Here is an 18,894-nt window from a genome sequence, read left to right as displayed (position 1 = left end):
AAATAGAGACACTTACTTTTAGAAATCAGTCTCTAAGACAAATAAAATAATCTAAATGGTGGCTCATAAAATAAATCTCATAAATTTAAAAATGAAATAACAAAAAGTATAATCTCTAAACAAAATAAAATATACACTAGAAGTGAATAAAAGAAAGCCATCTGGAAAATGCCCAGATATTTAGAAAATTTTAAAAACTCACTTCTAAATAATCAAAGAAAAATGACAAAAAGATTAGAAAATTGAATGAAAATGAAAAGACAACATTTTGAATTTGTGAGATACAGTTAAAATAGTAAGTACCCACCGAGAAATCTGTAGTTTTTGAATACATTTATTATAAAATAATAATAATAATAATGTCTCAAGTTATAATCTAAGTTTCCACATTAAGAAATTAAAAAGAAGATTAAGCACAAAGCAAAACAAAAGAAAATAGTAAAGAACAGAAATCAGTAAAACAGGAAAAGAACGATAGAAAAACCAATGAAAATAAAAGCTGGTTCTATGAAAATATCTATAAAATAAATAAATATCTGCCAGACTGTTTAAGAAACAAAGAGAATATACAAATTATAAATATCAGGAATGAAAAAGGAGCCATCATTGTAGATCTTACAGACACTGAAAAATAATGAAATATTATTAACTTTATACCAATAAATTCAAAAACAGATGAAACTGGTAAATTCTTTAAATGATTCAAAACACTAAAAAAAACTGAATATCTATTTACTGAATATCTATTTACTAAAGAAACTGAATATCTATTTACTAAACTGAATATCTATTTACTAAAGAAACAGAATTCATAGTTTAAAACCTTCCCAAAGAAAATTCTGAGCCCAGATGGCTTTGTTGGTAAATTTGACCAATAGAAGAGGAAACTTCCCAACTCGTGCTGTGAGGCCAGCATTATCCTGATGCCAAAATCAGACAACACGGTAAGGAAAGAAAAACAACAGTCATGCCACCCTGAACACGCCTGATCCCGTCTGATCTTGGAAGCTAAGCAGGGTCGGGCCTGATTAGTACTTGGATGGGAGACCACCTAAGAAGACCAGGTGCTGTGGGTGTTAAAAAAAAAAGAAAGAAAGAAAGAAAGAAAAACAAATATCCTTATGATCCCAGATACAAAAATCTCTAGCAAAATATTAGCAAATCAAATTCTACAACACATAAAAAAGACAAGAGTATGACTAAATAGGGTTTATGCCAGATGAAAAACTAGTTCAAGATTCAAAATAAATCAATGTAATCCACCATAGAGCAACAGAGTAAAAAAGACAAGATTATCATTTCAAAAGATGTAGAAAAGCACTTGACAAAATCCTACATACATTCATGATGAAAACTCAGCAGGAATAGAAGAGAATATCCTAGACCCAATGTAAAAAAAAAAAAAAAATCTGCAGAAACTTAACAGGTAACATTACACTAAATGGGAAAGACTGAATGCTTTCTACCTAAAATCATGGACAAGACAAGGATGTCTGCTCTATTAATTTTCAAACATTGTACAGGAGTTCCTAACCAGTGAGAAAGGCAAATAAAATAAGAAAAGCATTCAGACTGAAAAAGAAAAAGTAAAACTGTTTGCGAATAACATGACCATCTACATTAAAAAATCTCAAAGCATATACAAAAAAAACTACTAAAACTAATGAGTTCAAAAGGGCAATATACAAAAAGCAACTGTTTCCGTAAATTAGTAATGAACAAATTGATATATATTTTTAATGTATCATTTAAAATAGCATCAAAATTCGTGAAACACTTAGGGATGCAATTAACAAAAAATAAGATCTGAAAACTACAAAGTACTGCTAAGAGAAGTTAACTGAAAGTAATAAGTGGATAGATATTCCACATTCATGGATCAAAAGACTCAATACTGCCAGCTGTTCCAAAACTGATGCTATCCCAATGACAATCCCTCCACAACTTTTTGTTGAGGTTGAGAAGAAATATCACTACACATTTAAAAGAATGGCTAAAATTTTAAAGATGAACAATTGCAAGTGCTGATAAGGATTCAGAGCAACTGAAAACCGTGTGCTTTGCTGGTGGGAATGCGAAATGACACAACCACTTTGAAAAAAGGTCTGGCAGTTTCTTACAAAGTTAACATGCACTTACTATATGTCTCAGCAACTCCATTCCTAGGCATTTACCCAAAAGAAATGAAAACTTATGACCACACGAAGACCTAGAAGTGACTGTTTACAACTTTATTCATAATAGCCTTAAACTGTAAAAAACACAAATGTCCATGAACTGGTAAACGGATAAACAACTGTGGTACCTCCACACAATGAAAAACTATTCACTGATAAAAAGAAATAATCTGCTGGCATATACAACAACAAGGATAAAGCTCAAAAACATTAAACTGAGAAGAAAATGTCAATACGAAGGCAATATTATCATGAGTGCTACTCAGAAACCGGCAGGAATATAGGACCGGATAATCTGTAAATGTTTTATATCTTGACTGTAGCAGTGATTACTAGAATCAGTTGTTGAAACTCATTAAACAATATACTTAAAAAGTATATTTTATTACACGCAAATTGTGTCTCAATAAACAACCTAAAAAAACAAATCTAACTGGAGAAAATACAATACATAAAAGAATACAAATATTTAACCAAATGTATGAAGAAATGCTTAATCTCACTATTCATCCATTAGAACTATAAGATACTTTTGCTATCTTTCAAATTGTTTTTTTTTCTCTTGGTGTACAGTTTCTTAAAATTTTAACATATGATATTCATGTATCATCACCATAATCGGATACAAAACAGTTCTAACATCCTAAAAAACTCTATCATACTATCTCTTTATATCTCTTTATAAAAGTTATATCTCTTTATATTTCTTTATAAAAGTTATTCTTTCTCTCAGCCATAACCCCTGGCAATCACTGATTTGTTCTCCATCCCTGTAGTTTAGTCATTTTGAGAATGTACAAGGATGTAACTTTACAGAGGTTTTCTTTCACTTAGCATCATTCCTTTGAGAGTCTTCCAAGTTGCTTTGTGTGACAAGAGTTCATTCTTTTTTATTGCTGAGTACTGTCCCATTGCATTAACGTACCAGTTTATCCATTCGCCCATTGAAAGACAGAACAGAATTAGCTTTTTATGAGAACTTGAATACGGAACTTTAATGAATAAAGAGCTGAGAAAGAAACAGATTTTAAGTGTAGAGCAAATAACAAAAACGAGAAGCATTTAATATGGTTGATGCTGTTACAATGGCATGGGTAACAGATTTTGATATTTTATTAAAAAATTCTTTCCCTTATGAAGATATCTTCCTTAGAGAGCTATGATAAGGGTGAACATTCAATTTCTTTAATTTCTTTGTAATAAAAGATCAAAGATAAAGGAGTAATCAAAAAAGCCACCATCTGAATTAAAGTTAGCCAATGGGATTATACGATTTTGGTCATCACAAGAAGGTAAAACAGAACACTGCTCTTCACTACATAATTCAAATATAACAGAAAAATTACGTTCCCTGCCTCTCTAAAATATAACAGACACATACAAGACAAGCCGATATTCTTTACATAATGAGTTTACTTGTTTGCAAAATACCATTAAAAAATAGTATCTGATAATATGGTGTACCTTTTCTATTTCATGGCATGACTATAGCATTAAAAAAGCAAACTAAATATTACTGCAAAATGAAAATCTTAGAATAGTTTGCTCCATTCCCATTAGATCAAGGAATTCTAAAACAGTATTTTATAATTCAATAACCCACACTTATCCTAACACTTCAACCAATTAAAAGACAGAACACCATATCTGTATTGTCTTAACTGGAAATAATCTTAGAGGCAAGCTAGAAAGTTCTAGGAAATTATTCTATTCCAGTGTTTCCCAAAGTTTCAGTCATTTAGGCACCTCCTTCATGGTAACTGGTATGTTTTCTATCAATTAGCAATTTAAATTTACTGTGGCAAAGGCTGGCTAGATGCTGGTCAATCTCACGTGCTCCTCCTGGGCATTAAAAAAGCAAAGCCTCTCAGCTCCCGTGCGGTTAAGTTAGAACCCTGTAACTAGGTCTGAATCGCGAAACAAAGATAAACATGCTATTCCTCCACTCCTAGGCCAGGCTCCAACGAAATTCTCCACTTGTTCTCCCACTTCTGGGCCCTGACTGTGTAGCCAGAAGGGGAGGACTCTGAAATGGAGGAGTGACACGATGGACGAGGCCCTGATTCCTGAGTCACCTCTTGGAGGAGAAGCACCCGAATAGTCTCAGAATGTGACTTACATGAGAAGTAACTTCTACTGCCTTGAGCCTTCAGCTACAGCATTTTTTGTTAAACAGCTAGAATAATACTTCTACTTTAAAAGGGAATGTTATAGTTCTATCCATAAATGGAAAACCAGTGTTTTTTAATACATATTCGAAGATATTTAACCTTTTAAATATGAAATGTTTATCTATGTATCACCTAAAATCACATCATCTATAGAGAGTAAGCATCTTCAAAAACTATGATGAAAATATTTATGGAGTAAAGATAGAAAAAAAAGAGTTATCTCATTAATTTAAGTGGGCCTCAAATAGATTTCTTCTAAAAAGTCATCTTTAACAAAGAAACAAAGGCATGATACTTAAGAATTCTAATAACTCAATATCTATCCAAAAAAATCTTCTGAATGTATCATTCAATTATCTCTAGGATAATGTAAAACACCTGAAGAACAACATGAAATCTAGTAAATAGTAAAAATCTATATTTTTACTATTATAATCGGTTTTTATGATTTATTTCTCATTTCTAATTAAACAATTTTCAAAAACAGTATCTTTACTCTACTTTCTCAGCTAAAAGCTAATCAGAGAGGATCCTACTGTATATAACGGGCTAGCTGTATGAAACCTCTCTTTTCCAAGAGCTTGTTGTGTGATTTCTAGCTCAAACATTTCTGAAAGATAAATATGATTCTGCAACCTGCCAGCAAACTGCTGAGATCGTCTTTATTTTTAAAAGGGTCCTTGCAATGAGCAAGTATATGATATATAAGAATTAAACACATCCCTTGCCACACTATTCCACATCGGTTACTTTAAAGCTACACAAAACAAACAAAGTTAAAAAAAAAATTGTAATAAGAGTTTTATGATTTTTACTAGGAAACTTTTTTAAATTCTCAGTACAATTTTAGGTAAAAACTTACCAAATAACATGAGTTTTTCTTTGCAATTGAGTTATTATCACCAGAGGATGGACAGTTTGTAGTAAAAACAAGCACTCTGAAGGAGAAAGGCTTTCTAACCTGTTGTTATATTCATTACCAAATGACCTCTTTTGCAGTAAGCTACATAAATAGAGACCTTGCCTTATAGGCTATGATTCCGGAACCCTTCTTCCTACTCCCATTATTTTTGAAAGTTAAAAAAAAGTTTCTTTTAAAAACAACAAATCCGTGGAGATAACATACTTATCAGGTTTCCCTGGGCATCCCTGAGCGGGGCTCCACCTCCGCCTTTTCCCCAGGGGTTGTAGCTTCTCATTTCAGCTTCCAGCTTCGCTTCGTAGTCTTCCTTTTCCTCACGTTCTTTCTTCCTTCTTTCTTCTCTTTCCCGAATCTTGACAACATAAAAAACATTCACATTAAGTGCTGACAAGTATTGTGATATAAAAAGTTAGCGTTAATATCAGATTTTATTTTATTTTTCTTATTAGAGGAAAAAAGTGGATTTTTTTTCAGTATGCTTCACTATAAAATTTAATATCACAAATATATGTAACACCCAATTTTAAAACACTTCGATGGTGGGAGTATATGGCTGCGGTTCTCTCAGATGATGCCACTAGAGTCCTTTCCAGCCACTGATGCCACTTTGGGCTAAGCCAACTCCTCCCTCCCACCCCCAGTGTGTGCCTAACCTCCCTCCCTATCCTTCCCCGTTTTGTAGGGACCAATAGCATCTCCCTACTTTCCTTTATCATCTATCTTTCATGGGACCTGGCCAGCCACAACCTACGTTCCACTCCTCACCAGAACTACTCTACCCTGGGCAAACCGCATTCCCAGAATTCATAGAGGTAGAAAGTTCAAAGCTCTTTGGGGAATACCAGGCTACTTAAAGTACAACTTTATGCAAGCACACAAAACAAACAAAGTCTTATCATCAAGTGCAGGTACAGGCTTGTTCTCTAGAGACATACGGATAGGCAATGAACTGGTATGTATATTTTGGAAATATACTTTTGAAATTATAACCAAATACATGGAAAATATAAGCAACCACTCCAGCAAGGCCAAGGAAGTCATCACATACACAAGGTAAATTCTAGACTTAGGAAATCTAGTTTTTTCGGTGGTGTTAATATACTTATTTGAAACAGATAAATTCAGTCTTTTATTCTGTAGAATACTAACATAAAAAATGATGTTGGTAATTCTATACCTTTAAAAAAATCCATGTTTCAAGGAGGTTGCACATGTTAAAAAAATGAACAAAAGTTGCTTCAGAAGAAATCTAAGTGGAACTTCACAGAAAAGTACTACCTCAGGTGGACAGGAGTCCTAGGGTCTTCTCAGAGATGTGGGCATTCCCCGCCAAACCACACATTTTACTCTAGTAAATTCTCTTCAAACTCTGCAAACTACACAGAACCCCTAATTCTCCTCCCTAAAAGGGTCCTGCCTCTTTCTGCCCCTATCTCAGTTCACTGCTTCATTATTCTCCTAGATTACAGCACTCAGAATCACCTTCAAGCCCTTTCTCATCCCCTATATCTGAGTCCCATCACTGAAACCCCAGAACTATCTCTTGGATATCCTTCCCATCTCCCACCACCCCCAAAAAACAGTTTCTCTGCCATATTTCTTTCCTAATCGTCTACATCACAACCAGATAATCTTCCTGAAAGCCAAATGCATAACATGCATCTCAAATATCCACAACCAGGTGAAGCCCTTCTAACTGCTCGGGCAAGTATTCTCCCTATCCTACCTGCCAGTCTACCTGCATCAAAACCTGTCATAATGAAGTATAAGCAACTGGCATCTTTTTTTCTCCTCTGCCATACTCTGAAGTCTAAAGGACTACTGTGCTAACACACAAAAGGAATGAACAAATGAATGAATGAATCAGTAACGAATACCTGCTGCTGCAAAGCTTGCTGGTAAGATTGAAGTGACTGTTTAGAAGGCTTTGGTTTATCCTCAAAAAACAAGCCAGAATTTACCGCTCGATCACTTGTAATTTTCAATTCATTCTGTCCAACCGTGTTCCTACATTAAATACACAATTAATAATTTGAATCCATCTATGAAGCAAGAAGACAATGCAACACTCCTTTGAAATAGCAAGGTATATAAGTAGTACATTTAAAAGTAGGGAGGGATTTCTCTGTAGGTCAGAGAGAAAGCCTGAAGTAAAGGAGCCTCCCTAAGTTCTTCCCCATCTCTGCTTTCATAATCCACCGAACTGAAATTTACAGGATCTAGTTCTTGACCTAGGTGGTAGTTACATGGAAATGAAAACGATTTGTGGTAATTCATCAAGCAACAGACACATGACTTATACACTTTTCTGAATGCATAGTAATAACAATACAGTGAAAGTCTCTCAAATAATATAACTAGTGACTTACTTAATAAATATACTCCAATATCAAGTAATAGCTTCTTAGCCATTTGAAGAATAAAACAATATAATTATAGAAAAAAGTCTGACTGTATAAGCACTCAAAAAATTAATTCAAAACATTATCATGGTTATTTAAATTTCATGCAATAAAGTGCTATTTGTCTTACACACAACATGTTAAAGTACAGGAATGCAACCACTTTGAAGAAAACAATACATTTAAAAAATCTGCATTATAAAAGGTAAGCATTAGTTTTATAATAAAATTATAGTTATAAAAAAGGGACTACAGAAGGCATCTCATCTCCAAAAACATCATCATCATCACTTTAAATGAGTTCCCTTTGTGTATTCAACTTATCCAATTTATTTACAATCTTCGATTAGGATAAACAGACATGTTTGTGTATACTGTCACGCTGAATTATGAATGGGTAAAAAGGAAAACGAGGAGAACCAGAGCAAATGACTCCTAACAATTAAACTTTTTCAGAGCAAGAGGGCTATGTGTGTTAATGAATAAAGAAGGTTGAAAATGCTTATCTGAGTAAGCAATCTCTCAAAGCAGCCGCTATAAATTACATGGTGGACAGGTTTCAGTATCGCACTCATTTTTCTTTCTGTTTCTTACCCCTCACTCAATGATCCAAATTCTTGATCTTTACTTATCAACTCCTCCTTGCTCAAGATGGAAGGAATTTAGGTATGTATGTATAGTCGGATCAGAGGGGAGGAAGGACAGAAATGACAGGCCTGGTAATTACACAACTCAATGATTTTCAGTGAATTTACAGAGTTGCACAACGATCTCCACCATCTAGTTTTAAGACTTTTCCATAACCCCAAAATATCCCTCACACCCACACGCCACCAACCCCTGCCCGCACCAACCACAGGCGATCACTAAGTAAGTGGCCTGCTTTCTGTCTCTACAGTTTTGCTCTTTCTGGACATTTCGTACAAATGAAAACATACAATACAAATGGATTCTTTCACTTACAATACTTTCGAGTTATGCTGTAGCATACATCAACAGTTCATTTTTATTGAACAGTATTTCATTGTATGGACATAACACATTTTGTTTATCCATTTCCTAGCTAATGGACATTTGAACTATTTATATTTTTTAGTTACCATGAATAATACTGTTATAAACATTCACACTGAAGTCTTTGTGCATACATGTATGTTCGTTTCTCTTAAGTATACGCCTAGAAGTGAAATTACAGTATTGTATAAGTACATGCTTAACTTTTCAAGAAACTGCCATTTCCTGCAACTACTTTTTATATATTGATTTTTTTATTCAGCAATTCTACTTAAAATTCCTATTATTTCTAATATTTTATCTGTATATTCTTTTGCAAATAACATCAGTTTTCTTTCTTCCTTCCTAATCCTTCTCCCTTCCTCCTTCCTTCCTTCTTATTTTTAACCTTGCTACAATTATTGGGCACTAAAAGGAAGTGGTGATAAGAATACTAGTCATACTGTCAATCTCAAAAAGAATGTTTTAAACATATCACCATTAATTAAAATATATGATGTAGGTTTTTCATGTTTACACCTTTCCCAAGTAGGTTCCCCTCGAACCTATTTTGTTAATCACTAATGGATACTAAATTTTATAATGCTTTCCCTGTGTCTATTAAGATTACCATATAGCTTTCTTCTTTAGTCTGTTAATGATATATTACAGTAATTGCTAACTAACACCAATTAGCACTCAGTATACATCAGACTTTATTCTAGATGCTTTACATATTTTAATTCATTCAATCCTCAGAGTAACCTTATGAGTTGATACCATTATTATCCCAAATAACAAAGAAGGAACAGAAGAAACGTGCTTCAAGTTAATTAGTAAAACGAGGATTCAAACCAAGACACTTCCCTGCAAAGTCCATACTCTTAACTGACAGGCAGTATTACACTGTCATCTTACCTTCCAGAGTAATTCCAACTTGGGAATTACTTTTTACATTATGAGGTTCAGTTTATCTATGTTCATGAGTAAGACTAGCCTATAACTTTCCACTTTCATATGGACTTGTCAGGTTTGAGTATAAAGATTATGACAGTCTCATAATAACTGTGAAGAATTCCCTCTTATTCTATACTCTGCATTAGCTTGTATAAGATTAATTTTTTTTCCTCTAATGTTTGGTATAATTTACCAGTCCATCTAGACCTGGAATTGATTTTGTGTGAAGATTTGAGACTAATGACCCAACTTTTTTTTTTTTCTTAACAGTTTTGATATTATTCAATAGGTTTTTCTTCTTGAGTCAGTTTTTACTGTTAAATTTTAATAAGAATTTTTTCTTCACTTAATTTCCAAATTCACTGACATAAAATTGATAATATATCCTTATTGTCTTTTTAAGGTTCATTACAACTATAGCTGTCATTTTAGAATTGACACAGAATTTTTAAATTGTAAAAATTTAGAAATGATAATTTTTTCATCTCTAAAATTGTCAGTTTTTTTATATTAATGTTTTCAAGGGACCTACTTTAGACTCTGTTAATCCTCTATACTGTATGTTTCTATTTCATTAATTTCCATTATTTTCTTTCTTTCCTTACTTCTTTGGATTTACTTTGCTGTTCTTTTTCTCACTTTTTAGATACCTGATTATTTTAATTTTCATCTTATTTTATGTATTTTCTAAAATTGCTCCTTGTTTTCTAATTTCTAATATATGGAAAAATGTTAAAACTATTTTAAAAATTGATTTCTACCTTAAATGGTGCATAAGATATGAGTCAAATAAAATTTACTGAGACTTTAAGGACTAGAATATGATGAGTTTTATAAATTTATTCCTATTAGCAAAAATAGATATTCTGAAGTTTGGGGTACATTTCTATATATTTCCATTAGGATATCCTTGTTAGGTGACTTCTTCTATAAACTTACTATTCTCTGCTTCATCTATCACTTATAGAAAGTAGTAATAAACTCTCACACTTAGATTCCATATTTATCTACTTTTTACCTGTAACTCTTTAAAATTTTGCTCCATACATCTTAAGACCATGTTTTTAGGTACATAAAATTTTCTATTATATTATCTTTATAAGGGGATCCTTTCTGTCATAAAGCTTTATGACTGAAAAATTCATTTCATAACTAGACAAACTTATTTTAATTCATATTCTCCTAGTATATCCGTACCTTTTTGCTTTCAACTTTTCTACACTTATATAAGTAACGTGTACCTGGATTTTGCTTTTGTATCCAGTATGAAAAAAGTTCTCTTTGAAGGAGATTCTTAACCATTTACAAATATCAAATTTAAGTTTGCCATTTAATTTTGACTTATAATCAAGTTAAACAGTCTCCTTAAATCTGTTTTTTTTTTTCCTTTTTGATTTTTTTTCTTCTAAGACATTAGAAAGTTGCACCTTTGTCCATGTACTTTATGTGGTTACTCTAGAAACATAATACTTATACTTATCAAAGAATAAAACTAACTGAAATCTTTACTATCTTCTCAAATGATATAAAGATTTTTAAACTCATTAACTTCTCCTTTTAACCCTTTCCAAATTATATGCTATTCCTATTATTCTTCATTTTACTTACTTTTAAACCCATAATAATTTTGCGTAAATATTTCTTTAATTCCATCTATGTATTTACCACTTTTTCCTTCCACTCCTTTGTGCAACTCAAGACCTTCCCTTTACGACCTTCTTCCTTCTGAATTTAGAATTTCATTTACTTGGGGTCTGCTAATTTCAGTTGTTTCTCTTAAAATATTTTAAATTCAATCTAATTTATGAAAAATAATCTTCTAAACATAGAATAATCTCAACACACTGACGGTATCTTTAGTTATCTTCTGAATTCCTTCCTAGAGTTTCTTTGAAAGTAATGGAGAAATGAATAAAGAAAATGTGGTATATCCATACAACAGAGTATTAGCCTTGAAAAAGAAAGAAATCCTGTCACGTGTTACAACACGGATGAACCTTGAGAACATAATGGTAAGTAAGATAACAGACACAAAAAGACAAATACTGTGTATTCCAGTTTTAGAGGTGCCTATGTAAGTCAGATTCAAAGACACAGGTCGCAGAACCCTGGCTGCCAGGGCCCAAGGAAAGCAGGACTAGAGAGATGTCATTTAACAGGTATAGAGTTTCAGTTTCACAAGACAAAAAGAGTTCTGGAAATGGATAGTTGCACAACAATATGAATGTACTGAACGCTGCCAAACTATACACTAAAAGTGCTTTACATGGTAAATTTTATGTGTATTTTACCACACACACAAAAACAAAAAAATTAAGATGGTAATACTGACTAAACAGATCTACAGATTATACATAATTTCTATCAAAATCTCAACTGCTTTTTTTGCAGAAATTGGCAAGCTGATTCTAAAATTCACATGGCAATGCAAAAGACTTAGAATAGCCAAAACAATCTTGGAAAAGAAAAACGAATTTCAGCACTACAATAATCAAGTGCTACCACCATAAGGACTGACGCATAGATAAATGGAAAGGAACAGAAAATCCCAGAAACAGATCCACACAAATACGACCAAATGATCTAACAAAGGTGCAAAGCAAGTCAACAGAAGAAAAATAATCTTATTAGCAAATAGTGCTGGGAGTCAATGACATCCATAGACCAAAAAACAAAAAGACCTTTGATCTAAGTCTCATATCTTATCCAAAAATTAACTCAAAATGGATCATAAACTTAAATGTAAAATTATAAAACTTTTAGGGAAAAGAAAAAACAAGAAAAAAATCTTTGGAATCTAGGCCTAGGAAAGCGTACCTAAACTTGACACTGAAAGCATGATCTAGAAAAGGAAAAACTGATATACTGGACTTGATCAAAATTTAAAACTTTTACTCTATGAAAGACCCTGCAAAAAGAATAAAAAGATAAGCTTTATACTGACAGAAAATATTTGCAAATCGTATATCTGACAAAGAACTAGTATTTAAGATATATATTAAAAAATCTCAAAATTCAGTAGTTAAAAAAAATAAAACCTCCCATTAGAAAACATGCAAAAGATATCAAGAGACGTTTCATTGAAGATTTATAGATGGTAAATAAACGCATGAAAAGATGTTCAATATCATTATCATTATGAAAATGTAAACAAAATCCCAATGATATAACACTAAGCACCTATCAGAACAACATAAACAAGAGTCACAACACCAAATGCTGGTGAACATATGAAAGAAACCACATTCTTAATATAGTGCTGAAATAGTCTTTCTGAAAACGCTTTGGCAGTTTCCTACAAAACGAAACTTCTAATTACTATACAATCCAACAAGAACACTCCTGGGCAAGTATCCTAAAGAAACAAAGGCTATGTTCATCCAAAAACCTATATGCAAATGTTTATGGTAGTTCTAGGCATAATAACTTAGACGGCCTTTAACGAGTGAATCGTTTAATACACTGTGGTACATCCATACCATGGAATGCTACTCAGCGATAAGAACAAATGAACTATTTATACATAAGACAATCTGGATGCATCTCTAAAGAATTACGCTGATTTTAAAATCAATTCTTTAATCCCTTCTCCCTTTTTCATCTACTCCCCGACCCTCCTACCCCGGGTCTGGTAACCATCTCTGTATCTATGAATTTGTTCCATTTTGTTTATTTTGTTCTTCAGATTTCATGTGTAAGTAAAATAATATGACATGTCTTTCTCTAACTTATCTCAGCACAACACCCTATAGGTCCATCCATGTTGTTGCAGATGGCAAGATGTCATTCTTTCTTACAACTGAGTAATATTCCCCTGTATATATGTACCACCTCTTCTTTACCCATTCATCCATTGATGAACACCCAAGTTGCCTCCATATCTTGGCTACTATAAATACTGCAGTAATGAACATATGGATTCACATATCTCTTCGAAGTAGTGTTTTGGGTTTCTTCAAATACCCAGAAAACAGTCACGGGGATGTGAAGTATAGCATAAGGAATATAGTCAATGATATTGTACTAACTGTGTATGGTATCAGATGGATACTAGATTTATCAGGTGATCACTCTGTAAGTTATATAAATGTCTAATCATTATGTTCACATCTGAAACTAATATTGTATGCCAACTGTAACTGAAAAAAAAAATTAAAAAAAATTTAACCCCAAAAGGTTACATATTAAATGGTTCTATGAATTTAACATTCTTAAAATGATATAGAAACGAAGAAGAGAACAGTTGTTGCTAGTGTCAAGGAGGAAGGCAGGGCAGGAGGGAACTAGGTACATCTATGAAAGGTACCGCCAGAAGGAATCCTTGTGACAGGAACGTGTTCTACCTCTTGACTGGATCCTAAGCCGTACTTCTGGGTTGTGGTGTTGTACCACAGTTCTGCAAGATGTTAGCAAGGGCAGAAACTGGGTAAAGGGTACACAAGATGTCTCTATATTACTTCTAATGATTCCACCATGGGAATCTATAATTATCTCTAAATAAAAAGTTCAGTTTGAAAAAAAAAAATGACACTCATGAAGAAAACTTTATGATATACTATTAATTTTAAAAGCAGGTTATAGAACAGCATATACAATAACAATGTAATATCATTTTGGTATGTGTGTATTTTTATGAGTGTGTGTGTGTACATATAGAGATTTCCTGAATGCATATTTAGATATGTCTATCTCTGGATAAATGAGATTTTAGGCAATTTCAATTTTTGCTCATGTTTTGTTTATATTCTTATTTATCAATAATATGCATGCATGACTTTTCTAAAGAGAGAAAGTGAGGTTATTCTTAATTTTAAAATGTGCTTTCTACGAAACATTAACTTGAAAGCAATACTTTGAACATACTGGTTACGCAATAACTAGAAATTAAAATAAGTTATACCTTCAGAAAAAAAGAATGAGTTGAGTAATACAGGTTCTACGGAAGACAAATTAATCTCGAAAGAAATTATTATTTTAACTAATGACTTACATAAGAGGTTGTGCTGGCTGGGGGACGACAGGTGCACTAACATAAGCTGCAGGCTGTACTCCCATCATTCCTGAACCATCTTAAAAAAAATAATAAACACATTTATTCCACAGTATCCATTTAATAACATTCATCTCTAAAAGAAAAGTCACATAACTGAACATGTTACCTAAGGAAAAAAATCCCTATTTCATTTTGGGTTAGGAGTTAACAAAGAACAATGCAAGAAAACACAATATAATTATTTCTTAAATCTACATAAAAAGGAAATAACTATGAAATATAACTGAGTTTTAAAACGGGGCATTTATTAAATCAATAAATGTATAATATTTAAATTAAGTAAAGCTATGCTTTTCTCATTTATATATTTATGGTTGCACGAAAAAACAATTTTCCTGACTGAACCACTGGAAAAATATGTTTACCCTATAGATAACTTACAGTAAGCAAGACTGGGATTCAAAGTATTCCTGGCTCCATAAAAATAGTACGCATCATCATAGGGAGTTCGATAGTTAGTAGCCAAAGGTGGCAGGACGGGAGGTGGAGGCAGAGGTGCAACCCTATATCAAAAGAAAATTGGAAAAACTCTTCTCATATTTCATTGCAGTTTTTTAAAATCAAGGTATTTTTTCAAAACTGTTACTCGAAATCTAACTGCTGCTTTAGAAAAAGCGACAACACTTAACATAAGACAAAACTTCAGATTTTATCAATCAACTAGTCACACTATTCCAGTATCCTTGTCTCTCAGGAATACGACAGAAATAGACAGACAATTAGAGCAGAGTAGTAAACAAAACCATACAAGCTGACGCAGGGTGCTAGAGGAACATGGATCAGGGCCATTTAAAGCACGCAGGGGAGGAGAGCATGAGAGAGGCTTTCTAGAAGAGGCGGTGCTTCAGCCACGCTGCTAGAGCAAGTTAGGAAGGACAGTTCAGGAAGAAAAGGCAAAGGGGAACAAAACAGGATTCCAAATGGTTTCATCCGGCTAGGAGAAGAGGTGCATTTTTTTTAACTCTAAAAATGTACTGTTCTCTCAAAGGAGGTTAACCATATGTGAAAAGGATACCACTTATATATCAACAGTAAAGTCTTGACATAATTTTTAGTATTTCGTAAAGTAAAAACTTACTTCAGCACTTCATTACTGATTAGAAAATATCACTATTTCCACCAAGGCAATATTTTCCAATAGTGAAAATGGAAAAGCTAAATTCATTTAGATGAACAGAAACAGAAAGGGGGCATCTTAGAAAGTCTGAACTTTTAAGTGCATCTTAACATGTTCTCCCTTGTTGTATACGTCAAAATAATCCTGAGGAGCTATGATGGCATTAAAGTTCTCTTCAGTTGTGAAATTTTCACATTTACTAGTCACTCAGTGTGTCTAACCTTACTAACCTCTCTCCACAGATACATAAACAAGCAGTTGAAAAATTGCTATGAAAAACTGTCAATATCATTAAATCTTACACTTGTACAGAGATTTATTTAAGATTTAATCCTCACAACAAACCTGTAATTGCAGATAAAGAAAATATATTACTATTCCACTTTTACAAATGACAAAATTAAAGTTCAATGAAGTTGTGGTTTGCCCAAAATCCAGACAAGGAAGTGAACCATTTTGATCCGTAAACCAATGTTGAGACCATCATACCATGCTCTGTAATTCCAACCCCACCTAGCCTCTTGAGTCAGGAAGCCACTGGATGAAACAAACAATATACCTGATAAATACAGTAAACAAAGTACCACAACTTGTTAGTAGTAAATAAAAGACTGGCAGAAAGTATAGCCCAGAGGACATCACTGATTAAAGACACTCCTACAATTAGTACATTAATAGTAAGCAAAAAATAAGTTGAAGTCCTGCTAAGAGAAGAAAGAGCAGCTCAGAAGGTATCAGTGTTAACAGGATTTCCCATACGTATAGTCTAGCACAGCAGGAGGTCCTTTACCGACAGAAATAAAATCTTCACTGTTATACCTAATTTACAGGTGTCATAATCTCAACAGTTTTCATTTTAGGTATTTGAGTTGCATAGCCTATAAGTAATCACAGAGAGAGTTAAAGGAAACAGAAGTAAAAGTGAAGTAAGGTATGTAAAAGAGCCATGGTAGAAACTCTCTGCATAAACTGAAGGAATTATTCAATGTTTGCCAAGTGGAATTACAAAATTGAAGAAAACATATCTTTGCTATGTTAAAAGGTATTAAAAATATTCAAAAATATGACCTAAAACTAAATACTACGTGTACTTATGCATTCTAAAAATACTAAAGCATCTTTAAATAAAAGAATGTTATAAGGATTTCCCTCATTTCTGTAATAACAGAGAAAAGGCCAACGATGAAAACAGATTTCAAGAGAAATTATCTGACAAAAGTCGTTAACTGTACAAAAATCTCTGAAGGTGAACATTATCTGCTTCAGCAAGTCCTTCTAAATGTAAAATATAATGACACCTTACCTAATTCCCAAACATAAAACATTTTAAACAAGCACCTGGGAGCCACCATTTCACCAAGGGTGCTGCTGAGTCCACTGTGCAGATCTTCGTTTTGAGGTGGGACGGGAGGGGCGGATGGGGTGGACAAAGGAGGGAGAGGTGTCTGGAAAGCTACTCTGGGTCTTTCGGTGGTATCGTTTCTTCACAGTGTCGTGGTGCCACACTAAACTGCTTTAGTCTATCAGGCTAAAATAAAGAAAAAATCTGTTTGTTACACAGAATCATAAATTTAAAGGTGGAAGGGACCTCAAAAGACTCTCTATCCCAGACTGCCAGCAGACACTTTAGTCACAGAATAAAAGAATTTTACAGCTATAAAAGATTTTGAAGATCTAAACTCTTATTTTATAAATTGAATAATTGAGGCTCCCTGAAAGTATAGAAATCATCTAACATCCTTCCAATAATTAATAATCAAGCAGTCTGGAGACAGATGTTAATTCTAAATATAAAACTCTTTATTATACTGTAACACTATGCTGCTTCTCTATCCAACTGCCATTTCTGACATTACAGTATTCTCCAGCAGAGTAAGCAAACGTTTTCTGTAAAGAGCCAGATAGTAAATATATCAGGCTTTTGCAGGCCATACTACTTGACTCAGCCATAGTGCTACAGCAGCCCAAAACAATATGTAAACAAATGTGCTGCAATAAAACTTTATTTACAAAAATCGGCAGCAACTGGATTTGGCCAAAGGCTATACTTTGCTAACTCTTTCTCTAGAACACCATTTATGTGCCCTTTTCTAAGATTTGCACATCAAAAGGCACCCTAAAAGTAATGGTTCTATTGTGTCTAATATTTTTATTTATTTATTCTCCTAAAGCAACTTGACACTTTCTAAAGACTGTTTCATTCAAACATAAATAAGGTTTCTCAAACACTAATGTAACTATAAATCCAAGGTTTAAAATGCCACCATATTACATTAAAAAGTTCAAAATTTAAAAAAAGTTTTGATTATGAAAGCTATTTCAAAGGGTTTTTATTGAGAGAAGAAAATATATTTAACTTTGGAATTTACCTTTTCTTTCCAACCACGTTTTTCTTTCCCAGGAATGATTTCTCAGATTAACCTAAAAATTTTACTCTATGAGTAGTCAAAAAGCACACTTGGGAGTGATGCTGGTATAGTATTAAACTTTTCAAAACAGGTAACTCACAGGTCATACACTTAGCATTAGTAAAGGAAATCAAAAGTTGCCTAAAGTTGAATAACTTTAAGTTGCTGTATTCTTTTCAAGAATGAACTTTTTAATGAAATTAAAGTTTCTTAGTCATCATTCAAAGATGAAACTAAAACTTGCCCTTAGCAAATTAAATTCTACGTATCTATAGAAAAAAGTACACTTTGAGCAGAGCAATAAATTACCTTGTCCTTACTTAACTGCAATGATGTAAGTAATTCATTCCACTTAATGATGAGAAGTGCAAAATTAAAGAATAAGGTTATTATCTCTTTAGTTTTACATTAAATAAAAATTACTAAAATGCTTAAAGACTAGAATTAAGGATTTTAGTTTCTTTGGAAACCAATCTAAGTGGTCAAGACATTCTCAAGGACAATAGTCACATCCATTATGAATTAAAAGATAACTTTCCCATGGAATAGTACATGTGAACATAGTAAAAAGGACTAATTTGAAAAGAACAAAACAAAACAAAAAATTACGCACATATGAAAAAGGAAAAATTGGTTCAGGGACACGAACGAGTTTAGTTTATCACCGTTCACACTGGTCCCTCTTACATTCCAT

General features: G+C 32.9%; 1 protein-coding gene and 1 pseudogene across 1 annotated transcript in view; one reads left to right on the top strand and one right to left on the bottom strand.

The window, feature by feature from the left end:
- Window positions 1-18,894, bottom strand: part of CSPP1 (centrosome and spindle pole associated protein 1) — a 104,650-nt gene that overhangs the window by 39,696 nt on the left and 46,060 nt on the right. The window contains 6 exon segments of the mRNA XM_039841810.1: window positions 5,475-5,622; window positions 7,148-7,277; window positions 14,613-14,691; window positions 15,057-15,178; window positions 17,131-17,260; window positions 17,263-17,320. Of these exon segments, the coding sequence (XP_039697744.1) occupies window positions 5,475-5,622; window positions 7,148-7,277; window positions 14,613-14,691; window positions 15,057-15,178; window positions 17,131-17,260; window positions 17,263-17,320 (667 nt within the window).
- On the top strand, window positions 958-1,076 carry LOC120585636 (uncharacterized; annotated as a pseudogene).

Source organism: Pteropus medius, unplaced genomic scaffold (genome assembly GCF_902729225.1).
Source record: "Pteropus medius unplaced genomic scaffold, Ma_sr-lr_union100, whole genome shotgun sequence".
NCBI lineage: Eukaryota > Metazoa > Chordata > Mammalia > Chiroptera > Pteropodidae > Pteropus > Pteropus medius.
This window is presented reverse-complemented; position numbering and strand designations above follow the sequence as displayed.